We start from the raw sequence: 19,032 nt of genomic DNA on the forward strand, positions 1-19,032 counted from the left end.
TCCGTTGTGACCAACCTGATCGCTGCGTTTTTCTGTAGCTATAGCACACGCCGGCCCTGTACCTTCTGCATACTAGTGAACACTGAAAAAGTAGGAACAGCATTAAACGCCGCCTTGAATAATGCCATGAATTTGTCGGAACGGAAGCCGCATTGAGGGCGGTCAACGAATTGTTTTAGTCAATCACTACAGAGAACAAGAGGTCCACTGGTCCGCAGATTCGCCAGGGCTGCACAGGTACTTTCAATAGAGATCCGTACAGCTGCCTGCCGGGGACGAAAAATTGCAAAAATCAAGGGATTTATGACGTGGGTTCGGTACAATATAGACATGTTGTTTGTCCTTCATTAGCGTCGCAGGATACCAACGGCGAAGTCTATTGCCCGCGCGCATGTGCATGGAAAAGTGGAAGCAGGTCGTCGTAGAGGGACAATGAATGGTTTAGCTATGATCTTTATATTCTGATAACGGCTTTGTGCGGAGGGCATGGTAACTTCTGTGTACCAAGCTATATTCATAATCCTGGAATCGTTTCCACAAGAACTCTTTTTAGTGAGCTGACGCCGTCCGATTCGTGCAGGTATCACTATTTCCTCCTGACGAATTGTGCAGCACCTTTTCAGCGAGTCGATCCCGCACAAGATCCGTAGAGTCGCCACACGGAACAAGAGGAACGTGTGACGACACAGAACATTTTTTCACGGCTGGAGAAAGAAGCAACCTGCGGTGTACGGGCAGGGCTAGCACCAACAAAAACCTCGTCTGTTTCTCCCCCGTCACACCAGCGTTGTACCGAACGCGCAAAACAGCACAGATGAGGCACTGCCATACAAAACAAAAACTATCTACGTATTCGAGTGATCTTATTCATTTGTACTCATCTGTCTCTTGAATACGAGCTCAGGAGCGGTCGTCTAATCTCGCTTGTCCGGCTGAAGCGCATCCTGCTTCAGATCATACGAGAGACACACACTGCCGTTCGTTTACCTACTCGAGTATATGCAACCTGAACCTGTCAGCTAACTAGAGACCCAAATTTTGTCACTGTGTCCTCACCATGTCACTCAAACTTTTGACGCAGCTCTTCAACTGCAACATCCCGTCCTCCAATCTTTAGCGTCCGCCACAGCAGTCCGCTACCACCTTCTTTTCTGGCTCATCCAGTGTCCGTCGCCTTTTCTCCCCCCGCTGTCCCAGCTCGAGCACAAAATCACGGAGCTCTTCTCGATCCCGCCGCTTTGATGTAACTGTCTCGGGCGTTCTTTCGAGTGACCTCGTCTCGAAGCTGCCGGTTGTTTCCCTGCTACTGCAATCGCTGCTTGACACGGAGGACGTTACAGTATCTCTGGAAATGGGACCAACGTAACTGCTTAGTTCCGTCTGCATCCACGAGGGGATGTCCAACCGCCGCTTAGCGGCGGCGGTCCTGCGATCAGCCTCGGCGTCTAGTGATGCAACAGCAGCTCGTGATTGCACTGACGCAGTATACTTTGTACTTCCTAATGCTGCGCAACAGCCAGACCGCCCTGATTTCTCACAAAAGCCTTCCCTTGTTGCTCGGTCACATCTTTCCGAAACTGACGAAGCTTCGCTATCTTGATTTCCTTGTTTGTTGAGCGCTTCAGACGGTGCAGCTACTTGTCGCTTGCCTGAAAGTCTGCCTGAAACTGCAGCTCCTTCCACCTGAGCTTGACTGTTCAGTCTCGTTTCTACCCTGGTCTCGTCGCTTGTACGAACTTTTGAACAAAGTGGAGGGGAAACTAACGTCGGGTCGTTTTGTTTGCTCTGTGGATTCGTATGTTGCCGACGGGGAACGCTGTCGGTAGATGGCGTTGTCTGACGTCGGGTGCCGCCGGTGACTCGCCAACCTCCAGCTATTGCGGCAACTTCTTCCAAACTCGACAGCGTAGGAGTAATTGGAATGCTCTGCACCTCTCCAGTTTGTTCTACATCTGGGCACGGCCGCTCCACATTGGCACACTTCCTTACTGCACTGGCAGAAGCTTTGCTCGCTAGCAGCGAGCGAACCGTCTCACTATGACTCCTAGATGTGTCTGAGAAATCCGGTGCAAATCGTCCAGGGTTTTCCTGATGACTGCGTTGTGTCACACCATTGTCGTCGGAAGACGCAGAGGGTCCACGAGAGAAAGCCTGCAAATTATTGACCTGTCTGGTAACTGACTCCGACCCCCCCAACATCTCTGAATCTGGATCTTGGTCCGTGCATTTAGGTGTGGCGGGCCATTTCCATGGGTTGACTGAACACCTCGTTCCAGAAGTACTGTTGCCACATTCTCCGGGGCGAGAGCACTCTCCATCTTTGTCATCGGGAGCCGAACTGTCACCTTCCTTACAGGATCCCCCTGTGGTGCGGAACGTTGACGGTCTCCTTCCCACTTGTCTGTAGTACGTCATGCGCTGCTGGACCGTCATGAAGGCCTCGCGAGGTCCATGACCTCGAAGGGGAATCCTCTGTTCCAGTGCGCCCTTTCGCTTCTGCAACTCCTGAGCAAAAGCATAGAGGCGCCCGGGAAACGCGACAATCAAGAATCGAGGGAAGAAAACACATTCTTGAAAGACTGAAACAAACATGTTTCTAGCCATCATCGTCAAACGCTGACGCCAAAGCGGCAGGAGTCGAATCTTCTTTGTGTTGACGGGGTGGTAGGCATATCACAACTTTTGATTGCTCTGCATCAGCTCATGATAGGCTACTCGACCCCGTCTGGTAAAATACAACGAGTTGCTTGGACCGTCTGAGTCGGATGTGCACACGCATTTCCCCTCCAGGTCACAACTAGGCGTACCTCGAGTGTCAACGCCGGAAGGACGAAAGGAAGCCCAGCAAATTTGTTGCGAAGCCTCACAGCCTCGTTGTACGCCGGAAGGATGCCTCGGAGAGAATGAAAAGAAATATATTTCGTGTCATGCCTAGTGAGGGAGACGCGTAGTGCATACTCTCGCGGCACCGGCTGCTCCGATGTTTCCCCACTGATGCTTGTCGGAGTCGATGACGAAGGTCGATGTGCCTTCATCTCCAGCTTGATGCCCGTCGGCAGCGGCTGAATCAACTGGATCATCAAGCTAACAAGGAAACGGCAAAACCAGGGACATGTGGCAAACACACCAAGTGTAACGACCGCACCTCCAAGCTAGCTGGCCTTTCGACATGAATGCAAGCGTGTCAGGTTCCAGATAAACACCAGATAACAGCTTTTTGTTGAAAATACCCCGAACGAGTAACCTATAGGGCCTCTCTCCTCCCACCGTTCTACTCGTAGTCTCGACACACACCTGAGAATCATCATCCTCCATTTAGCCACAGCTCCTTACCTGTGTGGATATGGGTCTTGCTCATGACGCACGTTGCTGCCCCGAGAATACACAGAGGTGGAGCTGCTTGCTGCACCAGGTGAAGTAGAACTCTGATTGTTTCTTTCGCAGCCTTCTGCTTTAGGGGGAGGAAATCTCAGTGGCACAGGCGTCCGCCGAAGGCCCGGTCCTGAAAAATAAATGCAAATTGATGTATAACGGAGTATATCAACGACTGTCGTAACTTCATACGGATTTCCATGCTTCCCGCTGAGCCCTCAGAAGCCTCTGGTAGCTCAGGCAATAGACTATGACGACGCTGCCGTGTCACCGAAAAAGCCGAAGTCAAGGGAAGACAGAAGAAACGGCAAGATTTATAATTACCGAAGGGGACTCAGCATCTCCTTTCCTACTTCGTGCACTTAGATGCTGTCCCTGCCCCGACTTCAGTTTCCTTACGTACCCTGCTCTGGCAACCAGTACGGTGCCTGAGAGTAATCCTCTGGAAACTGTTTTGGTACCAGTGAAGCGCCCTGTTGTCGTCGATCTTCCGGATGATGCACGACTTGGGATTCTTGAATTTCCTGAAACGACCGGCGGAAGTGGACCGCAGATTGGTGGTCTATATTGTTTAGGACGTAAGGCGGAGTGGCAAGAACTCGTACGTGTTTTTCTTTTGAAAAACCGATGGAAACTCTCACAAACGTTTCTTTACACGGTGTAATGCAATCTATAGGCAAAAGGCGGATGGCGGTGTCTGTCAGGTGGCATGTAAACCCATTTGACGGCTACCCTACCGAACTACCGTTCCTCATGAAGAACTCACCCCTCCTCGACGGTTGTCTCTGTTGACGCCGCTACTTTGGGCGAAAGAGATGCCAGAATTGCATGCGGGCCCATCTGAGGCTGACTCGGAAACATAGGGCGATCTTGCTCTTGATTGCTGCCCTCCTGTCCCCAGAGCGATCGTTCCCTGTTGCCGCCCCTCTCTAATTTTTGAAGAGGCGTGGCACCACGCAGTTTGAAAGTGGCCGTCACTGGCGTGACGTCCGTATTGGCTTTGATTCTGTATCTTCGAAACATCCTGGTTGTGGAAAAAGAGGGACAATGCACAAACATAAATGGAATCTTGTACGCAGCTAGATAGATCGTCTGAACAGCTGTATGTCTGCACTCAAGATAAACAGGCGAGACAAACACTTACAGCTAATAGTTTATGTCGCTGCAGTTCGTCCGCCAGCGGGCCCCTTCCACGCTCTAAATTCGTCGTTTCCTCCGATGGTGATACCAGCTGTGTGTCCTGCCGCACTTCAGTATTATCAAGAACGGTGCCTTCTACGCCCAACCGCTGGCGCTGCCGCTGCAGTTTACAGAGCCAAACAGCCATCTGCTGCTGACATCGTTGTTGCCTCATAAGGAGGTCCATAGTCAACGAAAGGCGCGTATGGAGGCCTGTCAACTTGTTCATTAGGGTGTCTACCGCAGAGTCTCCCATTTCCACGGCCCGCAGGCAAGTGGGACAACTGGATGGATTACAGGGAAGGCGGAGTAAAAATGCTTCTGTTGATGGCGAACTTTCATGTTCTATTGTCTCTCCTCTACTGCCGTCTTCGCCACGAGCGCCTGTTCGACCTTCTGCAGCATTCAAGCTCGGTGTTCCCTGTTCTTCTCTTCTAAACTTTTTTCGTGTTGCTTCGCGTCTTCCAGCCGCCTTTGTTTCTTGAGCCCCTGCCTCGTTTAGCTCGCGATGCCGAAGCCCTCCCCCCTCTGAAGGCAGAAAATGAAGATGTGCCTTGGCTGAAGATCTTGTCGGCGATTCACTGTACACAGTCGTCGACATACGTTTCACAAGTGGGCCGGAGGTGGGCGCCGCAACGCCAGCTACGACGTCAGATGACGATTGTCCCACGCAAGGCTCGCGCTCGAGAAAAGACGATGTCGAAGGAATCGGGATGGTAAGAGACCTGAGGTACTCTTCTTGCGCTGATCCAGAGAACCTGACCTGCTCCGAATGTTTCCCATTCGCCTGCCCATCTGATGCCTGTCGTCTGATCGGTAACATACTGTCGCCTCTTTTGCCAGTTCCCATTCCCAGCGAGGACAGAGTGCCGGCCAAGGCAGAAGCTGATGCAAACTGACCGGATCCGGGCAGTGGAACAGAGAGCTTCGATGGGAGCGAACTTCGGGGCTTGCCTTCCAGCAACCTACCTGCCGTTTCATTTTCTTGAAAAATTGTATTCACTGACTCGGCGAATTCACAGGATAACGGTTGTTCTTGGCGGGGTACCGTCGGTGAATCCAGGCCACTGTATACGTACTCAAACAATGCAGAGGCAAGATCCAACAACACCCTGTCCACGCCTGAAATACTTTCGTCTCTCCCACCGACTGTTGTATACTTGCAGTGAGCATCGTGAGAGCAACTCTCATCTGGTGACCCGACGGTGATATTTTCCGTCTGTCTTGAAATAGCTTCATGGGATGCGTTGAGGCCCGACTGTTTTGGTGAAGTCAGGTTGCAGGGAAAGCGTGACGATGAGGATTCTTTGTGACACGCGGAAGCTGTAGACGAAAAGGCGGCAACAACGCCCGATTCTAGAGAGAGTATTTCACCCTCTGCGTCTTCTCTCCGTCCACCTCGCAATGTTAATGTGTCGACTTCTCCCCTCTGATTAACTTTTGCGTTGTCTTCTAAGTCAACAAAACCGTCCTGCCGGGCTCCGTCCCGCTCTTCAATTGAACCGCCTTCAGATGAGGTAGACGTGTGAGCTTCCCCTTTCCTCAACTGGCCAAGACTAAGAGTATCCTGAATATGCCGACCCTTTGTTTCTTCCTCGCGATCGTCACTGCTAGTGGTTGCCTGGAAAATCTCTCCAGTGACCAGTGTTTTATGGTCTCCTGCAGACAGCAACTGACTCAAGGGCTGCGTCGCCATCGATTGTGATCGGGACGGTGAAGCTGACTCGGGTGACCCTGAGTCGGCAGTGGAAGACTGCTCAGGGGTACCAGAACCTTCACAGGAACCTGACAAACGCACGCCAGCCACTTCTTGCAGAAGAATCGCCACTTCAGACGAGAGTTTCGGATATTCAGCCGCAACATCGCCGGTGCCGATGATTCCGCCGAATTCACAACCACCGCAGTCCTCTGCCGCCATTTCCTATGATCGCAAAAGTTACACGTTGATAAGTCAAAACCAAATGCAGGTGGAATCGGTCATAGAAAATATGCACATGGATACCTGTAAACATGGAGAAGTGACCAGATTAACTGAAGAAGAATATGCAGATACACGATGATGCAGCTGTATAAATAGTCATGTATAAGGATTCTTTGTATAACATGTGACTTTACTAGTGCATATGTATGTATAACATATCAGTAACTCGGACTGTGAATTCCTTTTCTAAAGCTCACTGGAGGTCTGGCAATGCGCTCTACGCAGTGAAGTATGGCTCAGAAGATATGCTCGTCCGTTGCATACTGAAGAAGTACACGCAGTCAGAAACCACTTCATTCACGGAAAAACGCAGTCGTTTCTTGTAAACGTCGTACAACAAACCTATTATTGCAACCTACAGCTTCCCATTGTAAACATTCCAAGCAAACGTTATCGCCCGCCCACGAAGTGTACTGTGTGTGAACCTCGATACACCCTGCACCCCGATCGAATCAAATACAAGCTGGAGACCTAACTGAGCAATATCAATATCGGCGAGCGTAACCTTTTGGCAGTCACCGGTTACGGCAGGCAACCACCATAGTACAGCCGGAGCGTTAACAGGCATGGTCAAATAAAAAGGCCATGCAAACCGTTTATCATACCTGAAAAAGATATGTTGCACTGACTGATTATCGCCTTCTTCGCTTGCAAACGATGGTCCACAAAGAATGAGAAGCACTCGACAGCAGCCCAGTTGAAAATGACTCGACGTGCAGAGGGCTGGACGATCAGGTCCCGCTCTGATCGAGACAGTGGCCTGCAACGTATAGTACGCCAGCGACAGCGCACTCGGTGAAGTAAATCACCAAACGTAGCCGAACTCACGGGAAGATCGGAAAGAGATGTACCTGCTGATAACTGTCATGTACTGAACCACGAAGGAAAACGGCTCATCAGGAAATGCCAATACGTTCAATGAAGCACCTTTCATGCGTTGTCAAAAAACGGATGCTTGGCAAGGACGCAGATCTTTGAATCAGCTGTGGTCTAGCAGCAACATCCAGCGAACATGCTTCTTGCTAGTGGGGACGAGCAAACTAACACGCAGTCTTGAAGAAGTCGAAGATCCCCTTCCAATATGTCCCTCTCCGAATATGCGTAACCTATTTTCAGAGTCCCGTATGACGCCTCGTTGCTAGCCGTCCTTCCCCTACCATAGCGCACCTTCGGCCAAAAAAACGACGTGCCGATCTTCAAGCAACAGTAAACGGATTGTTCACGAGGTGCAAACTGGAAGATACCGATGGACGAAGTCAAAAAAGCAGTGCAACCATCCGGTCACCTGCGGCTGGTGAGTCGACCAGCGTCGAAATGCCTCACCACTGCTGGTGCCTTCCTGGTCTAGCCACCCAAACTGCCTCGCTCCGTTCGTCGCTGTAATAGGAAGGCTATAAGTATTGCGATATGGCCAAATAGCGGCTATAACGCCTACATACAGCACCGTCTAGGCGTTCAACGCCTGAAATGAATTTCACATTGTTTTGGACGCCAGAAAACGCTTCAAAGGCGCTTGGCCAGCGCAGTTGCTCCTTGGATGGCTTCCGAGAATCACAAACACCGGATCTCAAACAAACAGCTGGCAAAGGCGAATTTTCTACTCGCTTCGGAGAAAAAAAATGTATGTGCAAGAGTGGAGGCACACGAGCATTCAACATGTTCGGCGGCGTCAGCTCGGCGTGGCGGTCGAGACGCCTTCGCCGCTCTTCCTTGATTTGGGTAGCTAATTAGAGCTGGAGGGAAGCTCTGGCTTATTTCACAGGAACGGAAGATGAGCTGATGCCAGGCAAATTGAATAACTTCTCCAACATGTTTCGAGCAAAACGTGGACACGGCCGTCACGGATGCGCAAGATGGAGGAACATGTAGCTTGGAAGGAGCCAAGACGTGCTGCGCAGACGTTATCTGTCGCGTGTTTGTGACTGCTAAAAAGATCCAAGAGTGCAGTAACGCCACGATATACGTATGACAGAGCGATGGATGCCGCGTGGACTCGTTCACAAGGAAACGAAATAACAGTCGAGAGTGCTCTGAAAAAGGGCGACGAAACCACCAACGCAATGGGGCACCTATCTCGGCCACTCTACATTCGAGAGGACAATACCAGCAGTCATCGGATCTTTGTCCGCAAACATTAGAGGACGTTGTGGAACATACGCATGAAGAGAATATTTCCCCCACTGGTACAGCGAGCCAAGAGTAAAGCATGATTCCTTGCCGTAGTTAAACGCCGTTGGCACACACTGAGCATTAATCGGAACCCCTCAACAGTCTATGTAATCCTATGACACTCCACGATTTGTGGCTATGTCGATTTCAAAGTGCACAGAACCATGACCAGAATTGCAGACGTTATTGCAGGAAGTAGCACCACAAACAAGAAAAGGTGTTGGATGACGCAACGAAACACACAGACAAGCGTGCAGCCGGATTCCGAGTCATCAAGGTCATCGAGCGTTCCGCCAGCGGCTAGTACTCTTGCCAAATGGACTCCCTGAACATCTTATACGATCCACCAAATGATAAGGTCAGGGAGGCGCGAACGTCTCCTGCCGACTGTCGTTTATCCAGTGCCAGGCGAGAAGTCATTGTAACCCAGACCACACAATCCGCAGCCCCGTCTTCGCCACCGTTCCATGATTCCGTAGCAATTTCAAGCTCCTCGACTGCACAGAGGTTTTCGTGGGAGTTTCAGTCTCTCACTGTCTGTCAGTAGTTAAATGTCGCCAGCCAATACTCCACCACTTGGGAAAGAGACGTCCCCAGAGTGTGCAGGATCCAGAGTGCTGTCGCATGGGTCCGCGACAAGGATCCAAACGAACTGTCTCGGAGACAGCACAATCGAGTCGAAATGTGTGTCGCACGCGTCCGCATCTGGGAGAAACCCGCACCTTATCGCTGTCTCTTCGAAGAGCGACGTCTTCACACACCGAAAGCTAAGGCAAGATATTTCGTTATGATGCTGGTGTTGAATCGTTGGGTAACGTTAATTTCGAAACAATCGGGAAGCCAACACAGAATCACAGTACTAAAAGACACCCACGTAACTCGGCGTGTCATTGATGTGCAGTGAGGAGGCTGGAGAGGACTGAGGAAACGACCCGACGGCCTACCGAATGACTACCACATTTGGTCGGACAACTGCGCCGAACTCGCTGGCTTTTGACAGTTCCGTGTCACCACGCATGTTATCCTGGAATTCGATACCATGGAAATAACCATCTGTACAAAACTGGCTTGTGCGCTTTCTCCTGAATCGAAATTACCACACTGCACACGAGCTACACCGTCTTTCTCCCGATAAGACGAATCTGCGGTGGTCTGAAACTAGAAAATCATCTCGATATGTCTCCACGGTTGAACTTCTGAGACGGAACGAACGCAGAAAAGTGTTTCTTGGGTTGCGTCTCTTCGAGGTTTGTCCATTCCAGTTTCGATCGTGAAGGTCGGGAAGGCGTTTCCATTCCCTCGCATACTCCAGAGAATGTTGTGCTTACCCAACGCAGAGAGCCGACGTGTGTGCAGTCCGATGGTGTGCTGCGTGTGGAGTTCTAATCTCTACAACACGCCCGTTCTGAGAGATGACAACGTCAACCTTTGTCATGTACTGACAGTTAAACTGCAGCAATCGTCCTTGGGGTCACGAGTACTTCAAGAGGAGCAACAGGCAATGAATTTGTCTCTACATCGGCAGGCCTTGAGTTCTACCTTCATGAAGTGCCGAAACGCCGTCGACCATCTTTCCGGAGGAACTTGTATTTTTGTCTTCCACCGGCGGTGTCTAGACGCCCGTGTCAGTTTCTGTCTTAAAATGACGAAAGTGTCGGAAACGCGACATGGGAGTACCGACTAGTGCCCTTATTGGAGGTCATTTACCCGCAGCTGTGGCGTCACGGCAGTTTTCGTAGTTTGTCTGAGGCTGCTCGATAGACATGATTGCGAACAATCATTTGTGGAATACTACAACCTGAGGGTGACAGTGAATGCTTGAAGCGCTAGACATTTTTCTTATCATGTCCTATTGTTGTTAGAAGCCCGGGGAACTAGGCGGCTGAAAATATACAAAAAACGAGCTGACGTTGAAGACTGGACAATTGCATCTTCCTTTTTGAACAGTATGGCTGTTTGTCTCTCAATTTTCGCGGCTTCCTACTCGTGTGCACCATGTTTGTTTCTCTTCATTCTCCCTTCTGCTGCTGAACCCTTACCATCTGGGGCCGTTGCCCTGTTCTCATTCCATTGCCAGTCAGTCAGGAATAAGATGAAAAAAAGATGTTTCGGGGCTATTGTTTCCCTATTATGAAGACACAGTGCTCCACTGGTGTGTATTTCTAATCGTGTTGCTCAACAACTGCTGTCTGCACACGGTAGCGCCGAGGATGGTCCAGCGGCAGCGGATCGTGATGGGCACAGCAAAACATCGCCTCACCCGCTCACACTTGAAGCAACGAAAGTTCGAATATTGCAGAAATGCTGATGCGGGAAAGAGGGGTTTTATTACTGGATTTGTTTATTGAGGGGCGGTACACAATGATGCCCTTCTTTTGTAATGACGTCCGTGCAACTGAAAAAACTGTTCAAAAAAAAGTTTCTCTAAGCGTGATCAGCGATTGGAGACTGGAATTCTGTTTGGGTCACCTGATCGACGACAAAGGAACTAGTGCTTTGTTCGTTTGTCGCAAGTCTCATCACGTAACGTGCTCTGTCTTCTTCTCACTGTTTCACCGGTTCAACGATCGAGGGGTCCTTTCTGTGGCTCTGGGATTCGCGGAGAATTCTGCCTGTACTGAATATGGCATCTGCGTCTGCTCAACGAGTGCATGTATGCCAAACACTGATACAGGGTTGCGTATACGATTATATCACATGGAGTAGTCCATAAGATATCCATTGCGAGCAAACTGTCCACCTCGCGAAGGCTTATCCAGTCGAGCCTACACAAACATATTAGGAATGCAGCAAATATTGTGGCTTTACGGGACTGTACAGCATCGGTAAACACAGCGACATGCAGAAAAAAGAGCACAAGTACAAGAGAGAAACATTAACCGAAGTGTTTCGTCGTCCTTCAGTGTTAGGTTCGCAGACTTGAGTTGCGTCAAGAGGGGGGAATGGACAATGAAGTGGTGCTCCTGATACTACAAGGCTGAAGAAAGGTTTTTCGACTCTTGTCACAGGGCATTTCCCCCTCTTGTTACGTCTTTTTGCCGTGCCGGTTTTTTTCTAGAGGCAGCCCGCTCTTACAACGACCTCATGATTGCGAGACCTCCGACCAGGGTTTCCTTCAGCAGCTAGCTGGTTACCTATCGTCTGTTGTTCCCTACCCGCTTTTGTCTCTTTAATCCGATAAACTCCCTTATTTGTCTACTGTTCATCTGCAAATTTGGTAACTCGTGGCTTGCATGGCGGTTCTGTTTCCCCGTTCCCTACGTAACATTTGCATGCAGACGATGCCATCTAGCAACTAATCTAACACTGCGTAGCAGCCTCGGAAGCTTTCGGGGCTATGGATGGCGTTTGATAAGTGACACAGGGAAGGAGACTCAGGGGATCAAAACTACTTCAACAACAGCTTAGCCTACAGATGTCACCTACGCAAGAGCAACATAAGCGTCTTCCGCGCATTGCGAACGATACGGTCACTCGACGCCGCCAGCTCTTTCCCACCCGTGCGCCGCCCGACTTGTCCGCTGTATAGACAACCGGGTGCGTGGAACATGCGGTCACAAGAAGCAAGTTCCGTTGCTTTTGACTGAAGGCACTCTGTCTCGTATAGGTTTTCCTGCTGCGCCATGTGAATTACTTCTCTGTGTCTGAGTTTCCCGGCGTGTGCATTTCTGTCACGTCTCTGTCTTTGTCAATCAACGAGTTGTAAGGTGCTGGCGTGTTGATGGTCCTCTTGTTGTGCGTGGCGTTGCGTCGGTCCTGCGTGTGCAGGAAAAATCGTTCTTTTCCTGTCCGATTTCGTCTTTTTCGCCAGTGAAAGATGTATTAGCTCTGCACCTCTTTGTGCGCATTCTGGATCTCTCTTTCTCCTCGCACGGCTGACGCCGTCCTTCTTCGATTCCGCCCGTCACAAATCGAACAGCCACGGGTGACTGGCGAAGATGGTTTTCCTCATCATCGTTTTTTCTCTCACCCTCGCGGTTCTCGTCGGGTGGGTTCTCCAGCGTCAGCTGCACACCATCTTCACATCCTCCATTTCCACATTTTTCCTCCCTCTCTATGGAGGACCGAAAACGACGTCGTCCACTGAGAAGGCGGAAGGTGGAAGCTGCGCTGCATCTGCAGAGACAACGCTGAAGACAGGTAGTGAGCCCCAGGTAGCCGTAAAAGGGAGCGAAAAAGGAGCAAATGGCAGAGGAAGAACACTTCTTGAAACCGTCGTTGGTGACGAGGAGGAACTCGAAGCTGCCGTCGCCGGAGGGGTGCGAATGGCCACACTCGTTGCCACCGGTGAAGAAAAGGAGCCGGAAGATGCAGAGGAGGAAGAGGAGAGACCGCAAAGCAAGAAAGCTTCAGATGCAGAAAGGGAAGAGCGGAACGCGGTGATATTCTCGGACTGCGCCGATACTCCAGGGACATCGGTGTTGTCTTTTTCTTCTTTGCAAAAAGCTTCCCTGACTGACAAACAGCGAGGAGAGGGACAGTGTGCTCAAGACGCTGGCGAGAAACATGGAGACAGTGAACGAAATCGGAGACACCAGAGTGACGTTTTCCCTTCGCCGCCTTCTTCGGGTCCCGCGTCTCCCCGTGAGGCACCTGACGCCCCCCTTCTCGCGGATGAAGACATTGCGTGTCTCACCCCTGCAGAGGAATCCTTTCTTTTGGAACAAGATCGACGGATTAGAGGCTGCTTCAAGTATGACCATGCAGAGAGTCGGCCTTCTTCGTCCTCAACCTCATCTTCCTTTCGTGTCTCCTCTCCTCTCCAGTCGCGTTCCGACCCTTCTTCGTTGTTACCCTCCGGGTCTGCGCATGTCACAAAGTCGGAGTGTCCACGGGCTCCGCCCGTTTTGGCCGCACCAACAAGTTCGTTGAACGAGGAGCCTCAGGAGGGTGCGCCGGAAAGCCAAGGAAGAGGCGAAAAGGAAGCAGAAAAACACTTTTCAAACTTGCGCGATACAGTGGAGGCCCGGTCACCGTCTCAGCGGTCCACGAGCGCTGCGCCGTCTCCGTCGAACGCAGGAGCTTCTACAGAGATCGGCGAGTTGAACAGTACGGCAACTGCGAGTGGAACACGGGAGGTTGGAGAGGCCAAGCCGAAGGCAGCTGTTTCGGAAGAGAACTTGGAGTCTTCTCTCTGTCAAGAAAGCCAGGACGAGAGCGAACCGAAGGTAGCAGCGGATCCCGTTGCTTCTCACGAAGGGGAAGAGGACGGAGTCGCAGAGGCAGAGTGTGAGGATACACCTCAAGGGGAAGCGCGCAACGCGCGTGGCGCGGCCGAAAACGAACCGGCGACAGCTCCTCTCCTGGGAGAAGAGAACGAGAAGGCCGCGACTGAAGAGAGTGTACATGCGGTTGGGTCAGTGGTGGAAGTAGAAGACGACCAGGTAAAACAGGAGAGGGGCGGCTTCCCCCGTGAGTGCGTGGGGGGAGAAGAAGGGGATGACGAGAGAGAAGACGAGGAAGAGAACAACCCGAAGGTGGAAGACCTTGGAGAGGTCTTTCCCGAGGAGAGACAGGATCCTCCGCGATTTGAAGAGGTCGAAGACGAGAAGAAGGATGAAGAAGACTTGGAAGACAAAACCGCGGCAGAATTGAAGGAGTTAGGAAACCAAAAATTCCGCGAAGGCAAGTACGAAGCTGCACTCGATATCTACACGCAAGCGCTGGACCGCCTTGATGAAGAAGAAGACGACTGGCTAGACGAATTTGACGCAGCTATGCAAGACAAAGAAGACGAGCTGGAAGCAGCTGAGAACATCCGCTACGAACGGTCCTTGCGCGGTGAGGCCCCTAACGGAGAACATGGAGCGGAAGACCAAAAGCTTTTCAAGGACGCGCGAGAGGAAGAAGAAGCACGGGAGACAAAGGAGACAAACGACGACGCCAAAGGAACGGAGGAAGACGCCCCCGAGCAGCGAGGTGCACGGGAAGACTCAGTGGCACAAGCCGCCGTCCAAAAGGGTCACGACTCGGCGGACGAGAAGGAGACCTGTGAGAAGGGAGGCTCACCAGAGAAGGAAGATATTTCTGAGAAGGAGGAGACTCGTGAGAAGGAAGAGAAATCTGGGGACGAAGAGCATTTGTTGACTGAAGCTGAATTTCTGGCTTTCAAGGAGAAGAAGGAGAAAGAGCGAGAGGCCATGGCTCTGGAATTCAACCAGTTGAGGGCTGTCCTCCTTTCAAACAGGTATGTTTCGTGTTTGACTTCTCCGGGCTAGACAGACCTTTTTCCTGGAGCGACCGTGTATTCTTCGTTTTGTTAGCGACGCATACAGCGAGCTGAAGCCTCTTGTTCCTGGATACCCCGTTTTGAGTTCCCTCTTGCCAACGCGATTTCCGTATGCTTGCTATCTTGAGTTCGCAGGCCGGTATGCGCGTGTTTTTTCCGAAGAACACCTTGTCGTCCTGGGCTTCTTATTTCGTTGATCCTGCCTTCTCTTTTTCGACGACGAAATCCGTCAACCTCTGTGTCGCTGAGCCACGTTCGTCTTTATTTTCCTGATTGTTTTATGTTTTTCTCCAGAGGGGCTTGCCACCTTCATGGCAAATGCTGGGAGGCCGTTGTCGCGGACTGCACGGAAGCGATTCAGTGTGACCCTTCGTATGCAAAGGTAATCGCGTATTTGTGGAAGAGCGGAACAATGCATATTTTTGACTACTGCGTTAACTGTAAATTGGTGAGTAGTTTCGGGGAAATCCATGTTTTGTCGACATTAAAGGAATTTCCAAATATATTTCTAAAGTCTGCGTTGTGTGAAGCGAGTTTCTGGGACTTGTTCTTCGGGAACACAACGGGATACATCCACGCGTCTGGAAGCCAATAGTCCCCACTACACTTTCTCTGGTGTCTAGGGCGCCTACCGGTTTTTCATCAAAGTCCAGAAATGTGCAACCCTTCTGTTTCTTCTGCTAACAGAATAGTAGAGGAACCGCGAATAGACGGTCTTCCTGTCGTCCTCTGTTTGTGTTATCTTGCTCTTATTTCTCTCGCCCTCTCTTCCTGTGGCCCTGTTTCTTCTCTGTTCCGGCTATCTTTGTGCGTCGTTGTTCATGCTTCCTACGTTTTGCAAGCGTCTTGGGTGATTCCAGGCCTATCTGCGACGCTTCACGGCAAACGAAGCTCTTACGAAGTGGCACGACGCAGCCGCTGACATCAACAAAGCTATCGAACTCGACCCCTCTCTCGAGTAGGCGCGCGAGTGGCTTTTGCTCCCCGACTTTGGCTAGCTGATCTCGCGTTTCGCACGTATCGTGTTTCTGTCTCTGCCAACATACCTGACGGTGACTGCATTTGGAAGATGTATTACACACATAAATAGCGAGGCGTAAACAGGTCGCGACAGAGGTACATGTAAATAGATAGACGCAGAGGTAAAGGACAAATGTGTAGGAACACATACATGTAGAGGGCCACGTGCATTTTGGCAGTAGTGCATCGGTGAACTCTGTAGGTCCGTACTTGTGTCAGGAGGAAGAGGAATTGGGGGTGTCCTCCCATCAGAACTCTGTGCGTTGTCAGGAGCAGTCGTTGTGTCTCAACAAGAGAAGGAGACGCATGCTTTTGCATGGGCGTCTGTGAGCATGTCTGTGTGTGTTTTGGGGCTTTTCTGAACGGTGGCCTGGAGGAAAGGAACACGCGTACATGCGAGGGCGTGTGCGCCACCGCAGAACGTGTGTTTTGTTTTTTTGTGGGGCTCTTTTGCATGTACCTCTATAAATTGTATGTCTGCATGCGTTCCTTTCCCTGGATGCAGAGCGCGGTACCGAAGCGATCAGCAGCGGGTGAAGAAGAAGAGCGAGGCTCAGTTTGAGAAGGAGAAAGAGGAGATGATTGGGAAGCTGAAAGACTTTGGAAACTTCGTCCTGGGCAAAGTCGGTCTTTCTCTCGACAACTTCAAAGTTGAACAGAACCCGGATACTGGGGCGTACAACATTTCCTTCCAGCAAAATGCACAGCCGCCGGCTGGAGCCGCAGCAAGTCAGTGAAGGAGAATGCGCAGAAAGCGGGGAAACTCGTGAAAAGACTGGGAAACAAGAGGGGAACTGCCGAGGACACGAACTGCATGCGCCGTGAGGCTTCAAACAGAGACACCAGGGTGTGGGTAGCGAGCGTTTGGAGAGGAGTGAAAGAGAGAGAGATGTACCTTTTTTAAGACGAGTATGCGTTTTCGAAGCAAGGCGATGACGATAAGTGGTGGTTTTTACAATGAGGAGAGAAATGGAACGAGGAGGGGATGTTGCGTTCGACGACCACGTATCACAAAGATGGAGTATAGGAGAAGGCTCTGAAGAGAAACGTCGAAGAAGGTGGGGAAAGGCGCAGCTTGCTGGAGGACTCTCGAGTAATCGCGAGAGTACTCGGGGAGTTGCACGAGTGTATGACCTATGAAAACAGGCATGTTCGTGTGTTCCCCTTTTAGCTTTTCGCCTTTTGCCATTTACCTTATGGGGGACCGAAGAGTGGAAGGACGAAATCGCATTCGCGTATTTCTGGTGTCTATGCGCGTCGTCTCTCACTTTCCCTTACGAAGGCATCGCCTTTCTAAAATAGGTAATAGTGTGTGTTTTTCCGTTTTCGTGCTTTTCGACGACAGACTCGTAGTGACAAGGGCTCGTCTGGTAGCACCTGCTACTTTTTATTTCCTCGTTCCTGGTCAGGCGATGCTAATGCGTTGCCCCGCAGTTGCTCCTGCTTCGAACGGCTAGGCTGTCTGTATGCAGAGCGTCTTCGCTGTCGCCAGCATCGGTTCGCAGGTGGATGTGGATTCTGATGTTTTCGGTGCTTCCAAAGGGAGCAGATATGTAACGAGAGACGCGGAGGATACAGACGCCCGTAGAAATCCGACTTACAACAGACAACTCAGCCTAGGCACGAAACGCGTGCAGACTAATCTTAAGAAAGAAAGAGGGAAGAAAGAGAATTTTTTCTGGAGGGAAGGAGACATGGTGTCGATGCATGGGTGTATTTCTGAGGCGCTTGCGACACCCTGATATTTAGGTGTCTGTTTTGTTCCCAGTCCGTGCTACTCTTTGCAACGTATCAGGGGGAGCCTCTCTGTTTTTTCTGTCCATCGCGATAACATTCGTTTTTGTGGGATAGAGAAGTTCTTGTGGCTTTCTGCTGCGACTGCGTAGACTGGTCTTGTGACCTCGTGCAGCTGCCTTAGTATTTCTCCTTGTCGCTACTCTCTCACTATAATCCTTGGTAAATGGCTAGAGTTCACGTCACCGTTTTTGGAGCACACCCCTCGGAAGGCGGTGAGGCCTCAGCGCCTTTGATGCATATCATTTCCGCCGAAGACAGTACAGAACGGTTCATCGGGTTACTGCTTAGAACGTGCTGGTCGTCGTTTCTCCGAAACCACGAAGCGACGCCCGCTTTCTGTTAGCTTCCCCGTTGTGTAGTCAACCCTCGGATGCCGGAAGGTGACTACGTCCCACAATGAGGCCAGGCGTTCGATGCGCGTACAGAACGCGAGCCTACGCTGCAATCACGTGTAGGCGGTGACGACAGGGAATTCGCTGGCTTACTGCTCTCGGAAGCATCGGTCTGACACAAAAGGACTCACGCGTCGGAAGGACCTTTCTGTTCAACCAAACGAAGCACAGCCTTGGGAAGTCACGAACAGACAGGAAAGCATCCGTGTGTGGACGAGATTGGTCATGCTGCTGTGTTGGGGCCTCTTGAAAGTAACGTTTGTAAATTTCACGCTTCTCGCAAACAAAGGGACGAGATGAGAGGCCCAAAACGTTGCGTCTTCTTGCACCGAGGAGGTTTCTTGACAATCTCTGGTCGCTCGGAGGACTAAGGCAATGCAGAACCTGTGGAAGGTAGTCCGTAAAGCGCAGTGAAGAGTGGAACGGAGAAGTTGGTGCTGAAGACAAATACCACGATGAGTCAACACGTGGTGAAGCCACACAAGACACATCGGCTTTTATATCCGGTCTCGGAAGACGGCTTCACGATCGATTCATAAAAAGGAAGTAAGGAAAAGCACATTTCTGCCATCCAGGACACCTCGCATGTGGGCCCTTGGACGTAGGTAGATCTCCCTCTCTCACAGAAATGAGGAAGCCATCGCTGTCTTTTGGTTTTTCTTGGAAAGACAGTGTTGAATGAGGAAACCAGAGAGTGTCAACTATCTGCGACTGGTCGCGCTGACACCTTTATTTCTGTCCCAACTTTCAGTTGCATCCTCAGTTCTCTAATGCGCTTCGGTTTGTTGCGTCTGTAGAGTCTCCCCTTCTACAACGAAGACGCACAACAGGTTTTCTATTCCTCCATAGGCGAAACAATTTATTAAACTTATTATCAGTCTCTCTCGGAAAGT

General features: G+C 50.9%; 2 protein-coding genes across 2 annotated transcripts; one reads left to right on the plus strand and one right to left on the minus strand.

Annotated features, from left to right (window-relative positions):
- Positions 1 to 177: 177 nt before the first annotated feature.
- TGME49_246995 (hypothetical protein) lies at positions 178 to 8,148 on the minus strand. The gene is made up of 6 exons (XM_018780806.1): positions 4,517 to 8,148; positions 4,139 to 4,396; positions 3,776 to 3,896; positions 3,334 to 3,502; positions 2,808 to 3,084; positions 178 to 2,505 (listed from the first exon to the last, which is right to left on the minus strand). Exons 1-6 carry the CDS (start codon positions 6,467 to 6,469, stop codon positions 1,114 to 1,116), a joined length of 4,170 nt encoding a protein of 1,389 aa, XP_018634944.1. The 5' UTR covers positions 6,470 to 8,148; the 3' UTR covers positions 178 to 1,113.
- A 4,109-nt stretch (positions 8,149 to 12,257) lies between these two features.
- On the plus strand, positions 12,258 to 18,543 carry TGME49_247000 (tetratricopeptide repeat-containing protein). Its single transcript, XM_002367036.2, has 4 exons — positions 12,258 to 14,888; positions 15,225 to 15,312; positions 15,791 to 15,888; positions 16,456 to 18,543. Exons 1-4 carry the CDS (start codon positions 12,640 to 12,642, stop codon positions 16,685 to 16,687), a joined length of 2,667 nt encoding a protein of 888 aa, XP_002367077.1. The 5' UTR covers positions 12,258 to 12,639; the 3' UTR covers positions 16,688 to 18,543.
- The last annotated feature ends 489 nt before the right edge of the window (positions 18,544 to 19,032 follow it).

This window comes from Toxoplasma gondii, chromosome XII, assembly GCF_000006565.2.
Source record: "Toxoplasma gondii ME49 chromosome XII, whole genome shotgun sequence".
In the NCBI taxonomy this organism is placed as follows: domain Eukaryota; phylum Apicomplexa; class Conoidasida; order Eucoccidiorida; family Sarcocystidae; genus Toxoplasma; species Toxoplasma gondii.

Bases quoted from the DNA above. Each gene is read 5' to 3' on its own strand.
- TGME49_246995 (XM_018780806.1), bottom strand. From the start codon at position 6,469: ATGGCGGCAGAGGACTGCGGTGGTTGTGAATTCGGCGGAATCATCGGC. The intron at 3,085-3,333 runs GTAAGGAGCTGT...TTTCCTTGTTAG, and splicing joins CAAGACCCATATCCACACAG to CTTGATGATCCAGTTGATTC. The intron at 2,506-2,807 runs GTACGCCTAGTT...GCTTTTGCTCAG, and splicing joins TTCCGGCGTTGACACTCGAG to GAGTTGCAGAAGCGAAAGGG.
- TGME49_247000 (XM_002367036.2), top strand. From the start codon at position 12,640: ATGGTTTTCCTCATCATCGTTTTTTCTCTCACCCTCGCGGTTCTCGTC. The intron at 15,313-15,790 runs GTAATCGCGTAT...GGGTGATTCCAG, and splicing joins GTGACCCTTCGTATGCAAAG to GCCTATCTGCGACGCTTCAC. The intron at 15,889-16,455 runs GTAGGCGCGCGA...CCCTGGATGCAG, and splicing joins GAACTCGACCCCTCTCTCGA to AGCGCGGTACCGAAGCGATC.